Source organism: Triturus cristatus, chromosome 5_1 (assembly GCF_964204655.1).
Source record: "Triturus cristatus chromosome 5_1, aTriCri1.1, whole genome shotgun sequence".
Classification (NCBI taxonomy): domain Eukaryota; kingdom Metazoa; phylum Chordata; class Amphibia; order Caudata; family Salamandridae; genus Triturus; species Triturus cristatus.
The window spans coordinates 247,880,242-247,899,526 of NC_140587.1; the positions used below are offsets into that span (position 1 = coordinate 247,880,242).

Sequence of the window (19,285 nt, forward strand, 5' to 3'; positions counted from 1 at the left end):
AAGGTGAGGCCTCACTTCCTTACAGCCATGCAGGGTCGATAAAGCATCTAGAGATAAGTCACGCAGCATCGACTATGTGGTGTCGAGGTCACTTCATGGAATCATAGGTGCTGCGGCGGAGTCGATGTCACAGACGTCTGTGGCACGGCACTCAGGACTCATGCTGTGGCAGCTTTTCGGAGGTAATGTGATGGCATCAGGCCTGCATTGTAAGTCACGGTTGTTGCATTCAGCGGGGACCACGGCTCCCTATCGGGCAGCGGTGCAGTGTCGAAGGGCAGCATCGTCTCCGAAGTCACACTCAAAGTTGATTAACTTGGTTACAAGGCATCTCTAATGCTAATACGTTGGAGGGATAGGCCTTGCAGTAGTGAAAAATTAACTTTAGCAGTTTTTCACAAGCAGGACTTGTAAACCACAACAGTACATGCCCATCCTTTTAAATACACTGCATCCTGCCCATGGGGCTACCTAGGGCCTACCTCAGGTTGGCCTTGCACATATTAAATGGGAATGTTTGGGCCTGGCAAGTGGTTGCACTTGTCTGGTCGACATGGCAGTTTGAAACTGCCCTCACGGAGACTGCAGTGGCGAGTCTGAGACATGGTTGCAGGGCTACTCATGTGGGTGGCACAATCTGTGCTGCAGGCCCACTAGCAGCATTTGCTTTACAGGCCCTGGGCAAACCGGGTGCACTGTACTGGGGACTTACTAATAAATCATACAGGTTAATAATGGATCACTTGCACTTTTGCACTGGTCGGCAATGGTAAAGTACCCAGAGTCCTAGAAAACCAGCAAAAACTAAATGCAATGATATTCCAACACTTTACAGCCTTTTCAATCCTTCAGTTCGCCTCCTGTGCTCTTCACCCACCTTACCCTCGGATCCATCAAATCTACTGTGACCATTTCCAACAATGCTGAGTAAAATTGCGTCATAGCCAATCCCACGTATCCGCATCATAGACAGTGCTATATGTTGCTAAGGCCTTCCTTACTCAGGGTCCCATTTACACAAGTTGAGATACTCATTTTAAAAGATTAAATACAAATATATCACTTAGAGGCACAATACCTCTGGCTGGAACTATCACGACTATACATATATATATATATATATATATACACACACACACACACACACACACACACACACACACACACAAATCGTCAGGAGGCTACTCCAGCTTGCACCATTAATTATTCCTACCAGCACTGTCAATTACGGTGGCAGAACAACTACTACCGATCACGCTCAAACAAGTGTGATAATTCAGACTATTCCAGGCCACCCAAAGCTATAGGAATGGCTTGGGTGTCTAGTATTAGTAATTTGTTATTGTGTATTGAATTATTAAACAACTGTTGTTGTGATCATCTCTAAATTAGACAAAAAGTGCCACCATGTGGCCGACTGTTATATGTACTATTGTTTACCATTAGGTGCTGGTGCCGAGCACCAGCAACCACCGGCTCAAATTAATCACTGGCCGAGTGTGGAATACTTTGAAAATAGGAAACATTTAGTATGGTTACCTGAATGACGTTTGCAATGAAATGAATGAGGGTAACATGTAATGTGTAATGCCGCACTCTGAAGCATCACTGGGTACTTCCTTAAACAGGAAGAGGAGTCATTTGCTTAAGACCAGGGTAGAAGTTGAATGATTACACCCCAAATATATTACAGCGTCTTTATTTTATCTTGATAATGACCTCATATTATCTCAAGTTTATGTCTATAATTCTGTATCTTCTTACTATTCAGCAGTCACTTGAAACAACTGAAGGATCATCTACGCAGTATCTACATATCACAGACGCCGAGGAAGATGTTCGTGGAACTCGAGCCGCGGTAGCTGCTTTACAGGACCTGCGATATACCTCAGATAATGGTAAGAATGGTTTACTGTTTTTTCCCAATTTTAAATGGAAAGTTCTCAATAGTTATTGCAACTGTTGTGGCACTCCACCACATATGCAGTTTATAGTTTTCAGGGAGAAAAACACTCCACCATAGCCCTCATTAAGAGTTGACAGGAATTTGGTGCAGGGATGCCGAGGGGCAGAATGGCAGATTCCAGATGATATCCATGCACCAAATTCTGGCTATTCTGAGTTGTCTTCCTGAATGGGGAATAACTGCATGGACCCGTTCTATTTGCAGGAGTACTGGTGGGCTGAGGGCCGAGGCCAGGCTTCACTAATGGCTGCATCCACAGCCCCTTCTCCATCAAAGTGAGGGCTGGGTGCTGAGAATTTTTTTAACTATGCTTAGAATTTTCTACCATCATTACATACTCCCCATGTAAGTGTTGAATTCCATATACCGGTGAAGAAGAAAGATTGTTAACTTATTCATTTATGAGAGATCATATTTTTGTTCGTATCACTTCATTCCTATGAAAGAGACAGCTCACTTACAAAATGAATGAATTCTAGAAATTTTACATAATGTAGAAGCAGCTAGAATCTGGCATTTATGTGGCAGAGAACACACCTCAAATGTTCCATATATTTAAATGGGAGCAAAATACAGTTTTTAATTAATCTTCTCGGGGGACCATCGAGCCGGGGAGGCTTTCCCTGCTTGGCTGGGTTCAGAAGCCCTGACCATGGCCACAGTGGGCATTGGGCTGGGCAGGGGTATCCAGGGCTCCATTCTTGGGCACGGCACACGGCAAAGCACCCGGGATTGGATCCTCCGGTCTGCTGCATCACCGAGGGCCTGGGATGAGTGTCCATCGGGCCTGGGGAGGCCTCCCCCATTTCGATTGCATGTTAAGGTGCCTAGGGCCCCGGGTCGGACTTCCGTGAGGGCAACCCCTTGCAGTCCTATGCCTGAGGCCCAGCTGGGGCTCTGAGCACCCAGGCCGCACGGTCCTTAGTCTCCTGCAAAGAACAAGCGGAAGCCCTTTTGTTAAAGCACAGTTTATTCAGATGGCCATCCTCCGAGCCCGGCCATCTGGTCGCAGGCCATGCTTTCCAATGGGGCGACCAAATTGTCGGGCTGCCCTTGAAGCCCCGATAAGGGCTCATTCCCTTCCTCGAGCCCAGGCAGAGATCCAGGAGGTTGGATTCCTTACCGCTGATAATCCCCTCGGTCACTCGGTTCGCACGGAGTGCAAGAAAGGGGGGTAGCCATTCGCTGGATTATTGGGGACAGGGTATTGCAAGCCCACCTGCGGTCCAGTGGTTCTCAGCGAGGTGTGGCCTCGGCTAGACCCTTAGGGCTCCCAGAGGCCTGGGTCCGAATCTGCTTCCCAGCCATGCCTGATGGGCCTTTCCTTAGTACCTGTCTTCACCAAGGGCAGGCAGTGATATGACGCCGACATTCCCATGCAGGGCGGCCTGCCCAGGGAGGGTTTGGCCAGCGCCATATACTCCGATCGATTGGGCATGCTTGGTCTGATTAGGAATGGACTGCTTGGCCAGCCTCTGCTGTTGTTTCAAGCAAAGAGCTCTAACCCCGCCAGGGACCATCTGGCTCGAGGGCCTGCCATTCACAGAGGTCCTTCCCCTACCAGCAAGGCGGAGGCTGTGCAGCCTTGGCAGCATGCTCCCCCCAGTGATCTGACCAGAGTAGAAGTGGTAGGGTAGCGCCAGGCCCCGGATGCTGTCTGTTGGTTTGGGGCCCCTCTCACCACACAGTTGCCCTTCTCCACCCAGCGTATTTCTGCAGCAGCTTGGGACGATCTTTCCGTGGGGTGTCCCCGTCGCCCAGACCGGCACCCCTGTGTCGCGCTCAGATTGCGTCTTGGTCTGCCTCTCTCTTCAATGGAGATGGCTGCGACGCAGATGCCCGTGCGACTGCAGTTTATCCTCCTAGCAAGACCCCCAGGTTGGGTGGGCTTCCCCAGCTGCCTCTTGAGCGTTGTGAAGGTTGAACCCGGATGGTCATGTGGCTTCCAACTGTGTCCAGCAGGTGCGGCTACCTCGTTTATCCTGCCAGTAGAAAATGCTTGTTTCAAAGATTAAGCCACTCATGTGTAAGTACACAAGGCCAGTATTGTGAAACTGCGAATGGCTTATTAAATCAGTTATGGTTCCTTTGATCGCTCTATCTCTTACCTTGATAACTGTGGTAATTCTAGAGCTAAAACATGCAGACGAGCGCTGACCTCACTGGAAGCATGCATTTAGCAGACGAAGACCAATCCAATAGAGCCCCCAAATGGCCAGATCTGAGTCCCTACCCCACACGAGTCACCAGGAGGTAAGCAGCACAGTGACGAAGCCTCCCGGGCACCGGTCTCAGTGTGCACGAGTACTCTTGTTGTTGGTGGACTACTGTGTGACTGGATCCTGGGGTCTGAGTCCCGAGGTCTGAGTCCTGGGGTCTGGGTCCTAGGTCTTTGGTCCTGGATCCTGGGGACTGGGTCCTGGGTCCCACGGTCCAGGTCCTAGATCCTGGCTCATGGGGTCTGAGTCCTTGCCCCTAGGTCCTGGCTCGCCTGGGGTCCGAGTTGTTCTAGCCATCCTAGGTCATCCAGTCGCTGGGTCATCCAGGGCCATCTTGTCACCGGGATTGCTTACCAGATGGCCAGTAGGCTGGCCTGCGGGGCTAACTCTGACTTTTTTCTCACCCAGGGTTCCGTACATAGGTTGGAAGTAAAACCTATGCTTGTGACAGGCGGGTTCATGTTAACCAAAATGTAACCAAACTATCTGTAGACTGTTCCTGATGTTCCATCTCATCATTGAATCATGTTGCTCAGTCATCCTCTTTGACCATGTTTTTTACATGAATGATTTGCCCGGCGTAGACTTGAAATACAGAGTTCTAGATGGATAGCAGTGAATAACAGCAATGTTTTTCACTGAGAAGTTATGAGTGACATCAAGTAAGTCACAAGAGTGAAGCTAAAGTTCTATGATGTCCGTCAGTAAAAACCCTGAGGTGAACAACGTCTCTGTTTTTCACTTTTTACTCATCTGTAATTTAATGGTATGTACGGCTCCCAAAATCATTTGCACCTGCTTTCAACTGCTACCTCGGGACAAAGGAGTAATGTGGGAGCCTCAGACCCCCACAACCTTCTGTGACCTCCCACTATTCTTCCAAAGCCATGCTATACTGACAGGTGTTGAGATATTCTATGCTGACATAGCTACAGTGGGAAATAAACTTTAATCCACACTGATGCCATTATATTGCAGTGAATACCCAGATTTAGAATATGGTACTCACAACATAAGTTTCCAATGGATGCCGTACATAACATATAGATAGGTAATAGGGAATTACGGGGATGTTTTTCATCAACGGTTCTGAGTGATATCAAATAGACAACAAGAGCAAAACTCATATTATCTGTGATGTCACTCAGTACCCTCAGGTAAATAATCTCTCCGTAAATCACTTTTTACACGTCTATAATTTTATGTCACGTATCATCATCTGCCCCTGCTTTCAAACTGCTCCAAATGCATAACATGGCCTCTTCTTCTTGGCCTAAATGTGGAAAATAATGCCTTACCTGCCATCCTTAACCAACTGCCACCGCCTTCCTTGCCTTCCACCCCCTCCTGCAGTATTTTTTCTGCTTTCAATCAAAGAAGATAAGTAGCACTCGCTGCACTGAGAGGCTCTCAGGGATTCCTGATAGCCTGGCCTGCAAAGCTTTATTTTAGAATCTGGTGTAAACAATAGAGTCTTCTTGTGGAAGCTATGCATGACCTATAGAAATATAGCTTGGTAACGGCGAATTACAGAGATGTTTTTCACTGAGGAATTATGAGAGACACGCAATAAAAGACTAGAGCAAAGCTCAAACTTTCAACGATATCACTGAAAACCCCAAGGTGAAAAATATCACTGAGGTGAAAAACGTCCCTGTAATTCACTATTTACCCATCTATAATTTTATGTTGCATACACCCCAAAATCATCTGCCCTTGTTTTCAACACCTACGCAAGGGCAGAGTAGTATTGGGGGAGCCATATATCACATGGACTCTCCTCCCAGTTCCCAAAATAAAAAAAATTCAAAACACATAGCCTCCTGTCACCCACCTCAGCCACTCTATATGCTTTCCCTTCCCTCTCTTTCCAGGCTGCTCTGACAGGGTCTTAGAGATTCAAGCCAGAGCAGTGTGGAATTCCTTTATGACCCACTGTTGCTACATCATAGCAGTGAATTACTGGATTTAGAATCCAGAAGCACAAGTTGTCTGGTGTCACTCGGAACCCGCGGTAAAGAACATTGCCGATATTCACCTTTTACCCATGTATAATTTTATGTTTTGTATGGCATCAAAAATCATCTGCCCCTGATTTCAACTGCTATTAAGTGGCAGAGAAGTAATGGGGGTGCCATTCTTAATATTGCCTCTCCTCCCAGTTCCAAAAGTAGGGACGCGCTCCAAAGCCCTGGTGACACACACTCAGCAGCAAGATCGCCGTGAGGGGAACGGCCTATCGTGGGGAGCCAACAGACCAGGATTCCTGCCTATTTTACCGCCGTGAGGGGAACGGCCCTTTAGACTTCAAATCCCAGTGCTCCTAGCTCCGGGCGCCTGCCGCTGACATCATCAGGCAGCGCCCGGGCTGCATTTAAACCACCTGAGCGCCCCGCAGCGCGGGACGCGCGTGGGCAGCGCCCGGGCGAAGCCCGGGCCAAGGGCGGGCCCGTCCTTGCCCGTCAAGGACCGTTCGAGGCCGGGCTGGGCAATCCCTCTGACACCTGTGCTCCGGCCCATTTTAGTATCTCGCAATTATCTACTAGAACCCACTCTGGTCAGATGGAACTTTTTACTTGCCCAATAGCGTGGAGGGAAAAACACAATTATCAAAATTACTGTCCACAATTTGCCATAATCAAGGACTCGAGACTTAATCTCTTGGCTCTCTGGTTTTTATTATCAGCATAAAGATTTGCAGATACAAAGTCCTCAATACGAGGCACAACAAGTACATAGGCACTAACACAAAAGCTACTCTACGGAGAATCCGCATACGGCTAAAAATAACTAAAAGTACAATCTCTAAAAGCATGAGGTAGAACACCACCAAGCAAATGTCGATACTAGGGACACTGAACCATACCATCTCTGTCCCTACTCTGCACTAGATGACATCCCTACTTAGCAATCCCTTGAGACCCTCATCGAGTAAAAGGTGTCAGAGTGAAACTTCCTAAGAAGTCTTCACTTCGAGAGCTTGGTCTAAGTTGCCCCCTCTATCCCTTCGCCTAGCCTTCCTCTGCTCTGGGCTGCTCTGATCTGCCTCCACCCTCGGGGCGCTGTCCCTAATACAGAACCCCAAATCCCAGAACACGCCCTTTGCGCCTCCTCTTCTGCGGGGTCGTCTTTCAGTAAATTTCCACAGAGCGCTGTCCAGTTCCATCGTCCATCGCTTGGCCTTGAGTCCCAGACGCCATCCGCACTAGGAGTTACGATTGGCACATTCCAATACACTCCCATGTCTGGCTTTTACTACATAAGTCAATTTGTGAACAAAGAGCTTCTCTACTAACGAGCAACTGTCCTTGCACCTGGGGTGAGATCATGCAAAGCAGACATTCTTCACATCTTTTAAGTTGCAATTTACTACAGCCTAAAACCTCTACTGGAATAAATCCTTTTTGGCCTATTGCCCTTGGCTAACATAAGAAAATACCAGGCCTTTCGCCTCAACGATATATGCGAATTCTGGCCACTACTTCGGTTACACAAGCAGGTTTAAATCACAGTATTGACATTTACGTCTTTCTTTCATGTGTGGTCAAACTAAACAGTCTACAGACACGAATTCTAATCTACACGTTTTAACATCACATTGTTCAAAAAGGACTAAGCTCTATGCATTGCTTCAATATATACATAAGATGCTTGTACATAGCTAACACTTCTATTAAAATCGATATAGGTTATACAATTCGTAATACATTGCACACAAAATACCTGAGTACACATTTGATTATATGCGGGTGCCAACTAACAGTGAATATAACGCACCCCTACAATTTTCAAACTTTTAAGCGCTACATCAGTTCCCCCCTTTGATGACATCCGTCATCACACCATTACATTTCTCTTCTTTAGAACTAATTTAGACCGCGCTAGTCATAACTTTGCCATGTCGAACCCCCTCCAGTTTCTTAAGACTCTCATATTGCTGCTCCTGGAGCTTCGCCATCCTTTTCTCGTTTGCCTTAAGAGCCCTTTCAACCTTGCCTCCTTGATACCACTTCCATGCCTTCACACATCCCCACAAACAAATCACGCAAACCACAGCAATGATAATCTGCTTCAACACTGATCCCAGAAATCCTCTTCCCAAATTCGCAAACCAAGTTCCCACTCTTCCAAATCCTTGTCCAATCTTCTCCCACACATTCTCCTCCGTCAAATCCATAATCTCCTTGTGAATAGTCGTGATGTTGTCTATGTACTTCCCTATCTCCTTCGTGTTGTCTGGAATATATGTGCAGCATTCTTGAACCTTCAATAATTTGCAGACTCCGCCTTCTTTTGCTAATAATACGTCTAAAGCAAGGCGATTCTGCATAACCATATTCCGTATCGACAACATCTCTCCAGCCACCAACAACAAAGATCTCGCAGTGTTCATAGACAACTCATCAACCACAGTCGCCAACCTCCTGATCTTCACATCATTCAACACCACACCCATACTAGGTATCATTGCTCCGTATATGTCTCCAATCACTGCACCGGCGTTTGTAGCCCTACGTTTCCTAGACTGTCGCTTCGTCTCTAACAACTCCAAGTCCTCTGTGTGATAGATCTTCGGGAATATAATGGCCAAATAGCATATGCCATACCAGTTTGCAGGTAGCCTGACATAAGCATTCTTTCCACATACATAATATACTGTCGGAATTACCTCTATTGGACCTACCATAAAATTCTTAGCAGAAGCTTCCACTGTGAAGGTCTGAGAACAAGTGCTATGTCCTACTGCGACCTTATCCGTATCGGATTGAGGCCGTCCAATACACAAATTCCCTCTCTGTACCTCATCTAACGCTATTGGTCCATAACTTCCCTTGGATCTGTGAGCCCTCTCCTCGTCTCTCCAATCTACTGGACTATCTCCAGTGTGTCGTGTCTGGGTCAACTGTCTGTATCTGTCCTCTACCTGGTCTATGAATTTCTTCTCTATCTCAGATAACGCACATGTCAGGTTATTCCTGTGAGCATGCGCCGTATCCAACTTCATAGTCGGTCTAAAATACTTTAGGAGTCTGTCCTCTTTCTTGCTAGAATCATATTTGTTCAAATGCTTGATTGCTGGAACCTCAGGAAGTACCGTATCAAAATTTGAAAAGAAATACTCGAACTGTCTCCTGTCATAAAATAAACTGAGCAATAAACTACAAGAAATCCCATATGTCAATGGGAGATGATGATACTTGATACCTTCATCCACTGAAGCAGGCAACTGCATACACACATAGCAGTCCTTCACATCCATCGCATCAACATACTCATACAGCAACCTTGCATACGCATTAAGCTTAAAATCACCCCTCGATAAATCCATGTGGAGTCTGCGATCATCCCTCAACTTCGATATTTCCTGTTCTCTGATACTGACACCTCTCTGCCCTGGGGTAATAGGTGTGGGTGCTCCCTGAACCTTCCCCTCTTGCCTGTGAGCCACCATGTATGAACTTATCACTACCGCAAATATGGTGACTATCACAACTCCTACCAATGTGCCTATTATCAATTTAGCCCTACGATGTGGGTTTGCAGGATCTGCCATCTTCGGAATGTACTCAGTGTCCAATACAGTCTCTGAAAGGGTATGTCTTCTTCTCATCAGTGTCTCTTTCGTGAACTTTAGGCAAACCTCCCTAACTTTTCTTCGTTCTATAACGGAAAAATCCCTAATTTTGTTCTTCTTCCGCTCGGGCCTAGGTTATCTTCTTTTCTGTTGCAACCTTCTCAAATCAATCTAACATAAGCGCTGGTCCCAACAGCTCCAAGACTCCCTGCAATATTTCGAGCTTAAGAATGATCAGTTCCTGTGGGTCTGGCACAGTCGTGAACGTCGGGAACTCCAAATTGTCCAAGATCATACCTCGAATGACACTCAGGAATGGCGGACTCGGAATATGAATCGTCAAAATTCCTTCGATCTCCAATCCCGGAACTTTCAGCAACACTTCCACCCTCTGGAGCGGGACACTGTTGACCAATGTCATCGACCTCAACCTTCCCGTGCTCGGTAACCCTGGCATCAGTCACTTGATATGCCCACTCTGGTGAAGCGTACTTCCGACTTGGCACTCTAGTTCTCTTGGACCTTCTCACACCACCTTGAGGATTCTCCTCGTCTCCTGATTCTTCTTCTGGTTCCTCCGAAACTGGTGCAAGGTCTGTGTCCGGAGCCAACCTCAGGTTTACCCGGTTCTGTCTTGCGGGCCAAACCCTTTCTGCTTCGGTAACACCTCCGGTCTTCTCTTCAATACCCGGTGCACTGACCTCCTCTTCTTCGGCAGAACTTGATTCTGTACTACCCAATGCACCTCTTGCTCCTTCGCCGGTTTCTGGGTCAGTACTTCTTTCACGTTCTTCCCCAACTCGATTCAGTGCATCATCAGCCGCTTCAGCAACCCTTACAGCTTGACTGGCCCTCTCAGGAGGCTCTGTCGGCTCACTGGGATCTTTGTTCTCGAGAGGGGCTGTATCTCCCAAGGGTGCTGGAACTCTACGGGTATGAGAAGCATGCACCCAGTTCGGTAAACCTCCACACTTGACAGCTGTGTTCGTGACGAGGATCACTTGGAAAGGGCCGCGCCACCTAGCATCCAAACAACTCTTCCTCACGTGCTTTCGGACTAGGACCCAATCGCCTGGGTCCAAGTCGTGGCACCGGTCACTCGCAGCTGGAACCGTTGCTGTCTGCACCTGCTGAGACACAGAACGGACCACGTCAGCAAGGCCTTTACAATAGTCCAGGATCATATCATCAGTGATATTTATCAGAGCAGTAGCAGGTATTGCAGGCAAACGCATCGCTCTTCCCATGAGGATTTCATGGGGTGACAACCCAGTTCTTCTATCAGGCACACTTCGGAGGCTCATAAGGACCAAAGGTAATGCATCAGGCCATTTCAGAGACGTAGACGAACACACTTTCGCCATCCGAGCCTTCAGAGTTCCATTCACCTGCTCCACTATCCCTGAAGCTTCTGGTCTATAGCTACAGTGTAACTTCTGATCTATATTCAAAGCAGCACAAAGCAACTTCATAACTTCGCTGTGGAAATGAGTTCCTCTGTCCGATTCAAAGGACGTCGGGAACCCGTACCTTGGAATGAGTTCTCTCAATAGTAGTTTTGCTACCGTGAGCGTGTCACATCTACGTGTAGGGTATGCCTCCACCCACCTGGAAAAGACACATACTACCACTAATATGTACCTCAACCCATTACACTTCGGCATTTCCACAAAATCCAGCTGCATCCTATTGAAAGGTCCCCCTGACCTCCCTATGTGGCTCAACGTCACAGCAGTTCTTTTCCCTACATTCATCTGTTGACAAGTGACACACCTCTGGCACACAGTTTCAGCTACTGCACGAAACTTCGGATTGTACCAAGTCTGACGAAACACTCTCATCATGGCATCCCTACCCAGATGTACAGCACCATGTATCAACCTCGCCATGGGATTCAACAAACTTTCCGGCAACACCGCTCGTCCATCATTCGAAACCCATATATCCACATCTCCCTTCTCACATCCAGCTCGTATCCAGCTGTCACGTTCCTGATCCGAGACCCCTTCCTGAAGCTGTTTCAGTTCCTCCCTTGAGTCGGCCATTGCTAACATCTGACCGTACACCACCTCCTCCCCAGTTTCCTCGACGTGGGTCTCAGTGAAGTTGCATCCTTGTTCTGCACAAAATCGGGCTACTTCATCAGCGTAGTTGTTTCCCAACGAGACGAAATCATTTCCCTTTGTGTGGGCAGCACACTTAACAACAGCAATTTCATCAGGACCTTGCAATGCTTTTAACAGTTTCCGTACATGTTCACCATTTCTTATGGGTGAACCTGAAGACGTCATAAACCCTCTCTGGGACCATAGCTGTCCGAAGTCGTGAACCACACCAAACCCATACTGGCTGTCCGTGTAGATCGTTACACGGATCCTGTCGGCTGCCAAACAGGCACGAGTCAAGGCAATGAGCTCAGCCACCTGCGCGGAGTGTACTCCTTCTAAACAAGCGGCTTCAACCACACCCGTGATGGTGCATACAGCAAACGCTGCTCTCAATCGACCGACACTGTCTCTTAAACATGAACCGTCTACAAAGAAAATCTCATCTGACACTGGGAGCGGTTCATCGACAATGTCAGGTCTCGGTTTGGTGCATAGTTCAGTCACATCGAGACAATCATGGTCCTCACAATCTTCGTTATCTATAATTGGAACAGGTAACAATGTAGCAGGATTTAAAACAGCACACCTCTTCAATGTCACATTATCGGCTGCAAGGATAACTTGCTCATAACGAGTCAGCCTATTATTCGTGAGGTGCTGCGTTTTAGTCCTAGTCATCAACAGTTCAACAGAATGTGGCACATGTACAGTAAGAGGATGACCCATCACAATGCTCTCACATCTCTCGATGCTGACACCTGTTGCCGCAACGGATCTGAGACATCCGGGCAACGCAGAAGCTACTGGATCTAAAGTAGCTGAGAAATAAGCAACTGGTCTACGAACACCTCCATGATTCTGGGTTAACACTGCTAATGCGCAACCTTCTCTTTCGCAGCAGAACAATGCAAATGCCTTGTTATAATCCGGCATTCCCAACGCAGGAGCGCTACATAAGGCTTCTCTCAGCCTCAGAAATGATTTCAAACAGTCGTCGTCCCATGGTACCGGATCACTTACATCCTTTCGCGTCAGCCGCTGTAAAGGCTTCGCTTCAAAGGAAAAGTTTGGGATCCACTGGCGGCAATAGCCCACCATTCCCAAAAACATTCTAACTTCCCTCTGTGTCGAGGGAACTGGCATTCTCAGAATCGCATCAATGCGATCTGGAGACACTTTCCTTTTACCCTTTTCAATTCTGTGCCCCAAATACTGTACCTCGGGTAAACAGTATTGCAGCTTGTTTGGAGACACCTTGTGACCGCTCTCTCCCAGGAAATTCAACAGCGCAATGGTATCAACCCTGCAAGCATCTTCTGTCTCTGACGCGACAAGCAGGTCGTCAATGTATTGCACCAAAACAGAGTTTTTCGGCAACACAAGACCTTCAAGATTCTTCTTTAAGAGCTGATTAAAAATTGACGGGCTCTCCGTATACCCCTGTGGGATACGACACCATGTTAATATCCGATTCTCTAGCCTAAATGCAAAAAGAAATCTACTTTCTTCATGTAGGGGAATCGAAAAGAATGCCTGACATAAGTCAATCACTGTGAACCATCCAGCTTCGCATGGGATCTGGAACAGTATCACAGATGGATTCGGTACCACTGGACAACATGGAACAACTATATCGTTTATTTTCCGCAGGTCTTGCACTATCCTGAACTTCCCACTTGGTTTCTGCAGTCCCATAATGGGTGAGTTACATGGACTGCCCATGATCTCCACCAGTATTCCCTGCCTAATCATAGACTCAATCACAGGTTTAATCCCTGCAATTGTTTCAGGCAACAGTTTATACTGAGGTGTTCTCGGGAATTCTGCGTTCGGCTTAACCTGTATTTTCACTGGTTCCACTCCCCTGACTAAGCCGATCTCCTCTCCGCTTAGATCCCACACATCGGTCGATACAGACTCCCTCAAATCCGGTGGAAGCTCCTCCACTGTCAAAGCCGGGTACATTTCCACGCACACCCGCTGATTTGCAACCTTAAAGGTCGCGTCATCATCTCTTGTCTGTACCTCTACTCCTTTCGGGGTACAGTAGATTGTGCAATTGAGCTTACACAGCAAATCTCTTCCCAGCAAACAAACATGGCTAGAATCGCACACCACGAACTGATGTCGATCCCTAAAGTTGCCTATCCTGACTGGAATCGGTTCTGTCAAGGGGCTCACTAGCCTCTTGTTCGCCACTCCAACCACTTGTATGCATTCTCCAGAGAGGGCTACCCCCGGGACCACTGCTGACCTTATGGTTGACCGGGTAGCCCCCGTATCTACCAAAAAGGTAGTCGGGCGTCCGTCGAGTTCTGCTTCCACAAAGGGTCCTCTCTGATCTACCTCTAGTATGGCCCTAAGTATGCAATCATCGTCCTGGCCTAGACTTAACTGCGCCAGCAAATCTGCATCCCTCTCTCCTCCCACTTCGAACATGGGCATCTGCAAATAAGTCCGAGCTCCCTGCTGTATGTTCTGCATCCTGGGTGGCTGGGGAACCTGCACCTGCGAGACGCCGGTCCCCCCTTGCATCATTCTCGGTACAGTCACCGTCTGTACCTGTTCTGCCCCAGGGACCTGACCCATTCCTCCCTCCATCTGCGGCTGATTATAGGGGTTCAAGGGACACTCGCGCCTCCAGTGTCCCACCTGGTGACACTGGTGACAAGCAGTCGTCTTCTTCAAGATCGCTACATCTATGCCTGTCCTAGGGTCAACGGGCCTCGGCCTTCCCTGACCCTGCGCGTTCTGATAGTTTCCCTGTCTCCGCACCACCGGACCCCCATTCGGCGGTCCCTGAGCAGCTTGCATCTGAATGAGCAATAGGTTATCCTTCATCTTCTTGTGCTTTGACTCAATCTCATCCGTGCAGTACCTAGCATACCGCAAGATCTCATCTACAGGCTTATTCTGCCAACAAATCAAATGCTGCTGTATCATGAGACTGACTTCAGGCTTCAAACCCAGCACAAACTTAGACACAAACTGTCCCATGTCCTTCGTTTCTAGCTCATCTAAACCACTGTACTGCTTAAAAGTACATGAATTTTATGAGAGACTTTTGAAGGCTGTCTCCTTTGGCTCCTGCACTGTCCTGTCTATCTTCACCCAATCGATGTCTTGGGGTGAAACCTTCGATTTCAACCAGGTAATTACCTTATCGTACAGCCTCATTACCACGGGCGACGGACCATTTGTAACCATGTTCCTATCAGGCTCATAGTCCGGCCAATCAACAGCAATTTTACATGCGTTCCACAGATCTCCCGGAACCACGATATCGAATAAGGTGTTCAGATCTATCCACAACACCTTCGAAATTTTAACGAAACGCTCAACTTGCTTGTACCACTCTGCAGGCTTCTCCCTGAGCCTGGGAAAATCATTCGTAAATGATGCCAAATCCCCCCTGCTCCATGGTACATGCACATATCCTCCATTCGCCACCTCTCTCAAGGGAAGGATCTTTACCTCCTGCAAATCCCCTTCAGAGCTCCCTCCTTTCGCTCCCCTAGAACTCTTTTTCCTAGCCCATTTCTCTTGCCATTTGTCAAGCATCAGCCATATTCTCATAGCTACAATCAGTTCCTTAGTATGTGACCTTAGACCAACAACTCTTTTCTCTTCCAATTCCCGCTCGGTTCAATGCATCCTATGGTTCCCTTGTAATGCTCTAGTCTTGGATAGATCCACCCCATATTCTCTAGCCAAACCCGCCAGTTTCTCATGTGCCGCTCGTGCTTTACGAGTCACATCTTTTGCTACAAAAAGCAATTCATCTGGAGTATATGTCACTACTCTCTCAAGAGGTAGATTCCCATATATTATTTCATCCGCCTCTGCTTTAAGTCTTACTACCTCTATCATTCCTGCCTTCAAGGCCCCTTTCAACACCTGACAACTTGCTCCACGTCCCTCATCATACTCGCATTCCGGTTCCTGCTCTCTCCTTTCTTCTGGTGGTTCTATGGGAGCAGAATGGCTCGTAAAGGCAACTGGGGTTGTCCCCGCTTTGCCCATATTCCAGCTCATTTGCTTCTTTGGCGGTACCCATGACCCTAAATCTGATCTCGACTCCATCAGAGTCCTCGGCCTCACCGGTCTCTCGTCCTCTTCGCCCCTAGATGTGTCTGACACCGCTGCTAATGGTGTACTCCATTGTACAGGGCTTGGAGGTCGGGCCGTTGCCCCTTCCAACTCACTTTCTCCGCTTTCTCTCCTCGTTCTTTCTGTCACTCGTTCAGACCTCTCTCTATCCTCTGATTCCGGACTGTATATTGACACAATCGGTCCAATGGTGACCGGTACCCTCAAGGCATCCGGTAACCTCATCTCTCTTTCAATCCTCCCACTAGCCTCCGACTGACCCTGTGAACTCGCTGTTTCAAACGAGACCAACCCTTCCACTCGGGTCTCAGGCTGGATTGTTACCCTCCTAGAGTCTCCCCTCTCACCCCACCTATCATCCGCTTCATCTGGATTATAAGGGGGTGGTCTCTCGTCTAGCAATCTTTGCAATACCCCATCATCAGAATCACTATCCTCTTCCTGTGCTTTCCCATGCCTTATCCCCGTCTCCTCCATTAGCGCGGGATACAGTTTCGCTTCCTCAATTGTCTGCACTCTCCATCTTTTCTCCGCTGCGTCCCACTTGGCATCCTGAAATGCCCTAATCGACTTCCTCATTCTCTCCTGACTTCTTCCCTTTTCCTTATCATGCGCTGCTCTAATCCACGCATGTAATGCTTCGAACTGTGCTGGTCTTGGCAAAGGTCTTAAGGACCCCATCACCGTCTTCAGTTGGTACAGCACCGCTAGTCTAAATGAGCCATACCTCGGGAAAGCTAGTTCCCCTTCGCCTTGTGTAACCTTGTGCCAATTCTCGATCCAAACTATAGTATGTAACCCCACATTCTGTGCCATGTAATGTGCCGGGGTATCCTCGGGAGGGGCTTCTTCTCCCCCACGAACAACCACATGCTTATCGCCTCTACACAACTCTCGCAAAGCCCTAAGGCACTTCATGATGAGCAAATTCGATCTCGCGCTCTATTTACTTCTTGTCCTCGAATCCTCCAATAACAGCGCGACTCACACCAACCGGCCTATCACAGCGCGACACTCTCTGACGTCACCTTCCTTCGCTCGCAGCAGTTCCCTTCTCCAAAACTCGTTTCACGCTTACTCACGTCCCATTCACACACTGAAATAACCAATTAAGTTACTTCTCTGGCTGTCCGTCCACAGCCTCTGACTGTTCTTCCACAGTCTCTCGACCTTGTTGACCTCAATTGGCGCCCGTCTGCCCCCGTCCGGCCAGACAGATCGCCTCTGATAGGTTACTAACACTCCAATCTGCACACCACAACCCACGACCAGCGTTAAGTTGCCATACACACACGCATTCGCTCCCCCTATCTCGGTCCAGGTGATCGATGGTACCTCACGGTCTCCTTTGGGTGGTCAACAAAATCTATCTCAGGTGTCTTCTACACCACAATTCCCGGGCTACGCGCGCTCACAGCCTGATCTCACAATCACACGACATACACAACAACTCCGCAAGACATCACACAACAAATCAACACCGCAATCTACAACATCTCATTATGTTCATACTCACTCCTGGAACTGCTGCTTTCTGCCGCGCTGCTACTCGCCGTCGATGCTCATCTGCTGCCGTCTGCTGCTCGCCATCTGATGATTCAGCATCACTTATCGTCTCTTGGGGCTCAAGGGTCACTTATCCTTATCTAATCTTCCCTCGCTATCAGAAAGAAACCATCCTCGTTTGCTACCAACTGCTCCGGCCCATTTTAGTATCTCGCAATTATCTACTAGAACCCACTCTGGTCAGATGGAACTTTTTACTTGCCCAATAGCGTGGAGGGAAAAACACAATTATCAAAATTACTGTCCACAATTTGCCATAATCAAGGACTCGAGACTTAATCTCTTGGCTCTCTGGTTTTTATTATCAGCATAAAGATTTGCAGATACAAAGTCCTCAATACGAGGCACAACGAGTACATAGGCACTAACACAAAAGCTACTCTACGGAGAATCCGCATACGGCTAAAAATAACTAAAAGTACAATCTCTAAAAGCATGAGGTAGAACACCACCAAGCAAATGTCGATACTAGGGACACTGAACCATACCATCTCTGTCCCTACTCTGCACTAGATGACATCCCTACTTAGCAATCCCTTGAGACCCTCATCGAGTAAAAGGTATCAGAGTGAAACTTCCTAAGAAGTCTTCACTTCGAGAGCTTGGTCTAAGTTGCCCCCTCTATCCCTTCGCCTAGCCTTCCTCTGCTCTGGGCTGCTCTGATCTGCCTCCACCCTCGGGGCGCTGTCCCTAATACAGAACCCCAAATCCCAGAACACGCCCTTTGCGCCTCCTCTTCTGCGGGGTCGTCTTTCAGTAAATTTCCACAGAGCGCTGTCCAGTTCCATCGTCCATCGCTTGGCCTTGAGTCCCAGACGCCATCCGCACTAAGAGTTACGATTGGCACATTCCAATACACTCCCATGTCTGGCTTTTACTACATAAGTCAATTTGTGAACAAAGAGCTTCTCTACTAACGAGCAACTGTCCTTGCACCTGGGGTGAGATCATGCAAAGCAGACATTCTTCACATCTTTTAAGTTGCAATTTACTACAGCCTAAAACCTCTACTGGAATAAATCCTTTTTGGCCTATTGCCCTTGGCTAACATAAGAAAATACCAGGCCTTTCGCCTCAACGATATATGCGAATTCTGGCCACTACTTCGGTTACACAAGCAGGTTTAAATCACAGTATTGACATTTACGTCTTTCTTTCATGTGTGGTCAAACTAAACAGTCTACAGACACGAATTCTAATCTACACGTTTTAACATCACATTGTTCAAAAAGGACTAAGCTCTATGCATTGCTTCAATATATACATAAGATGCTTGTACATAGCTAACACTTCTATTAAAATCGATATAGGTTATACAATTCGTAATACATTGCACACAAAATACCTGAGTACACATTTGATTATATGCGGGTGCCAACTAACAGTGAATATAACGCACCCCTACAATTTTCAAACTTTTAAGCGCTACATCACCTGCTACAGAATTACAGAACTGTAAGTGTTACAGCTCTCGTTTGTGTATTACCCCCCCAGCCTGTGATATTGGACGTATTAAGACTGCTTATATGTTTGGTATAGACTGACAAGATATATTCCTTTACTTCTTGCAGTCTGTTTATCCTTGAAGCTAGGCCTGCTGTGGTGATAGGCTGTTCATTTATCACATTATGGCTGGGAGTCAAGAGTATTTGTTTTCCGGAAAGCCTGGGGGCCTGGCCAAGGGCACTCTGGATCACTACTTCAGTAAGACTATCACGGATCGAGAAAGGGAAGACACACT

General features: G+C 47.6%; 1 protein-coding gene across 4 annotated transcripts in view; it reads left to right on the forward strand.

Annotated features, from left to right (window-relative positions):
* ZFAT (zinc finger and AT-hook domain containing) overlaps window positions 1-19,285 on the forward strand; it is a 1,096,910-nt gene that overhangs the window by 893,545 nt on the left and 184,080 nt on the right. For all 4 annotated transcript variants that reach the window (XM_085604879.1, XM_085604878.1, XM_085604880.1 and 1 more), the window contains one exon: window positions 1,772-1,898. In XM_085604879.1, the coding sequence (XP_085461005.1) occupies window positions 1,772-1,898 (127 nt within the window). The remainder of the gene's footprint in view (window positions 1-1,771; window positions 1,899-19,285) is intronic.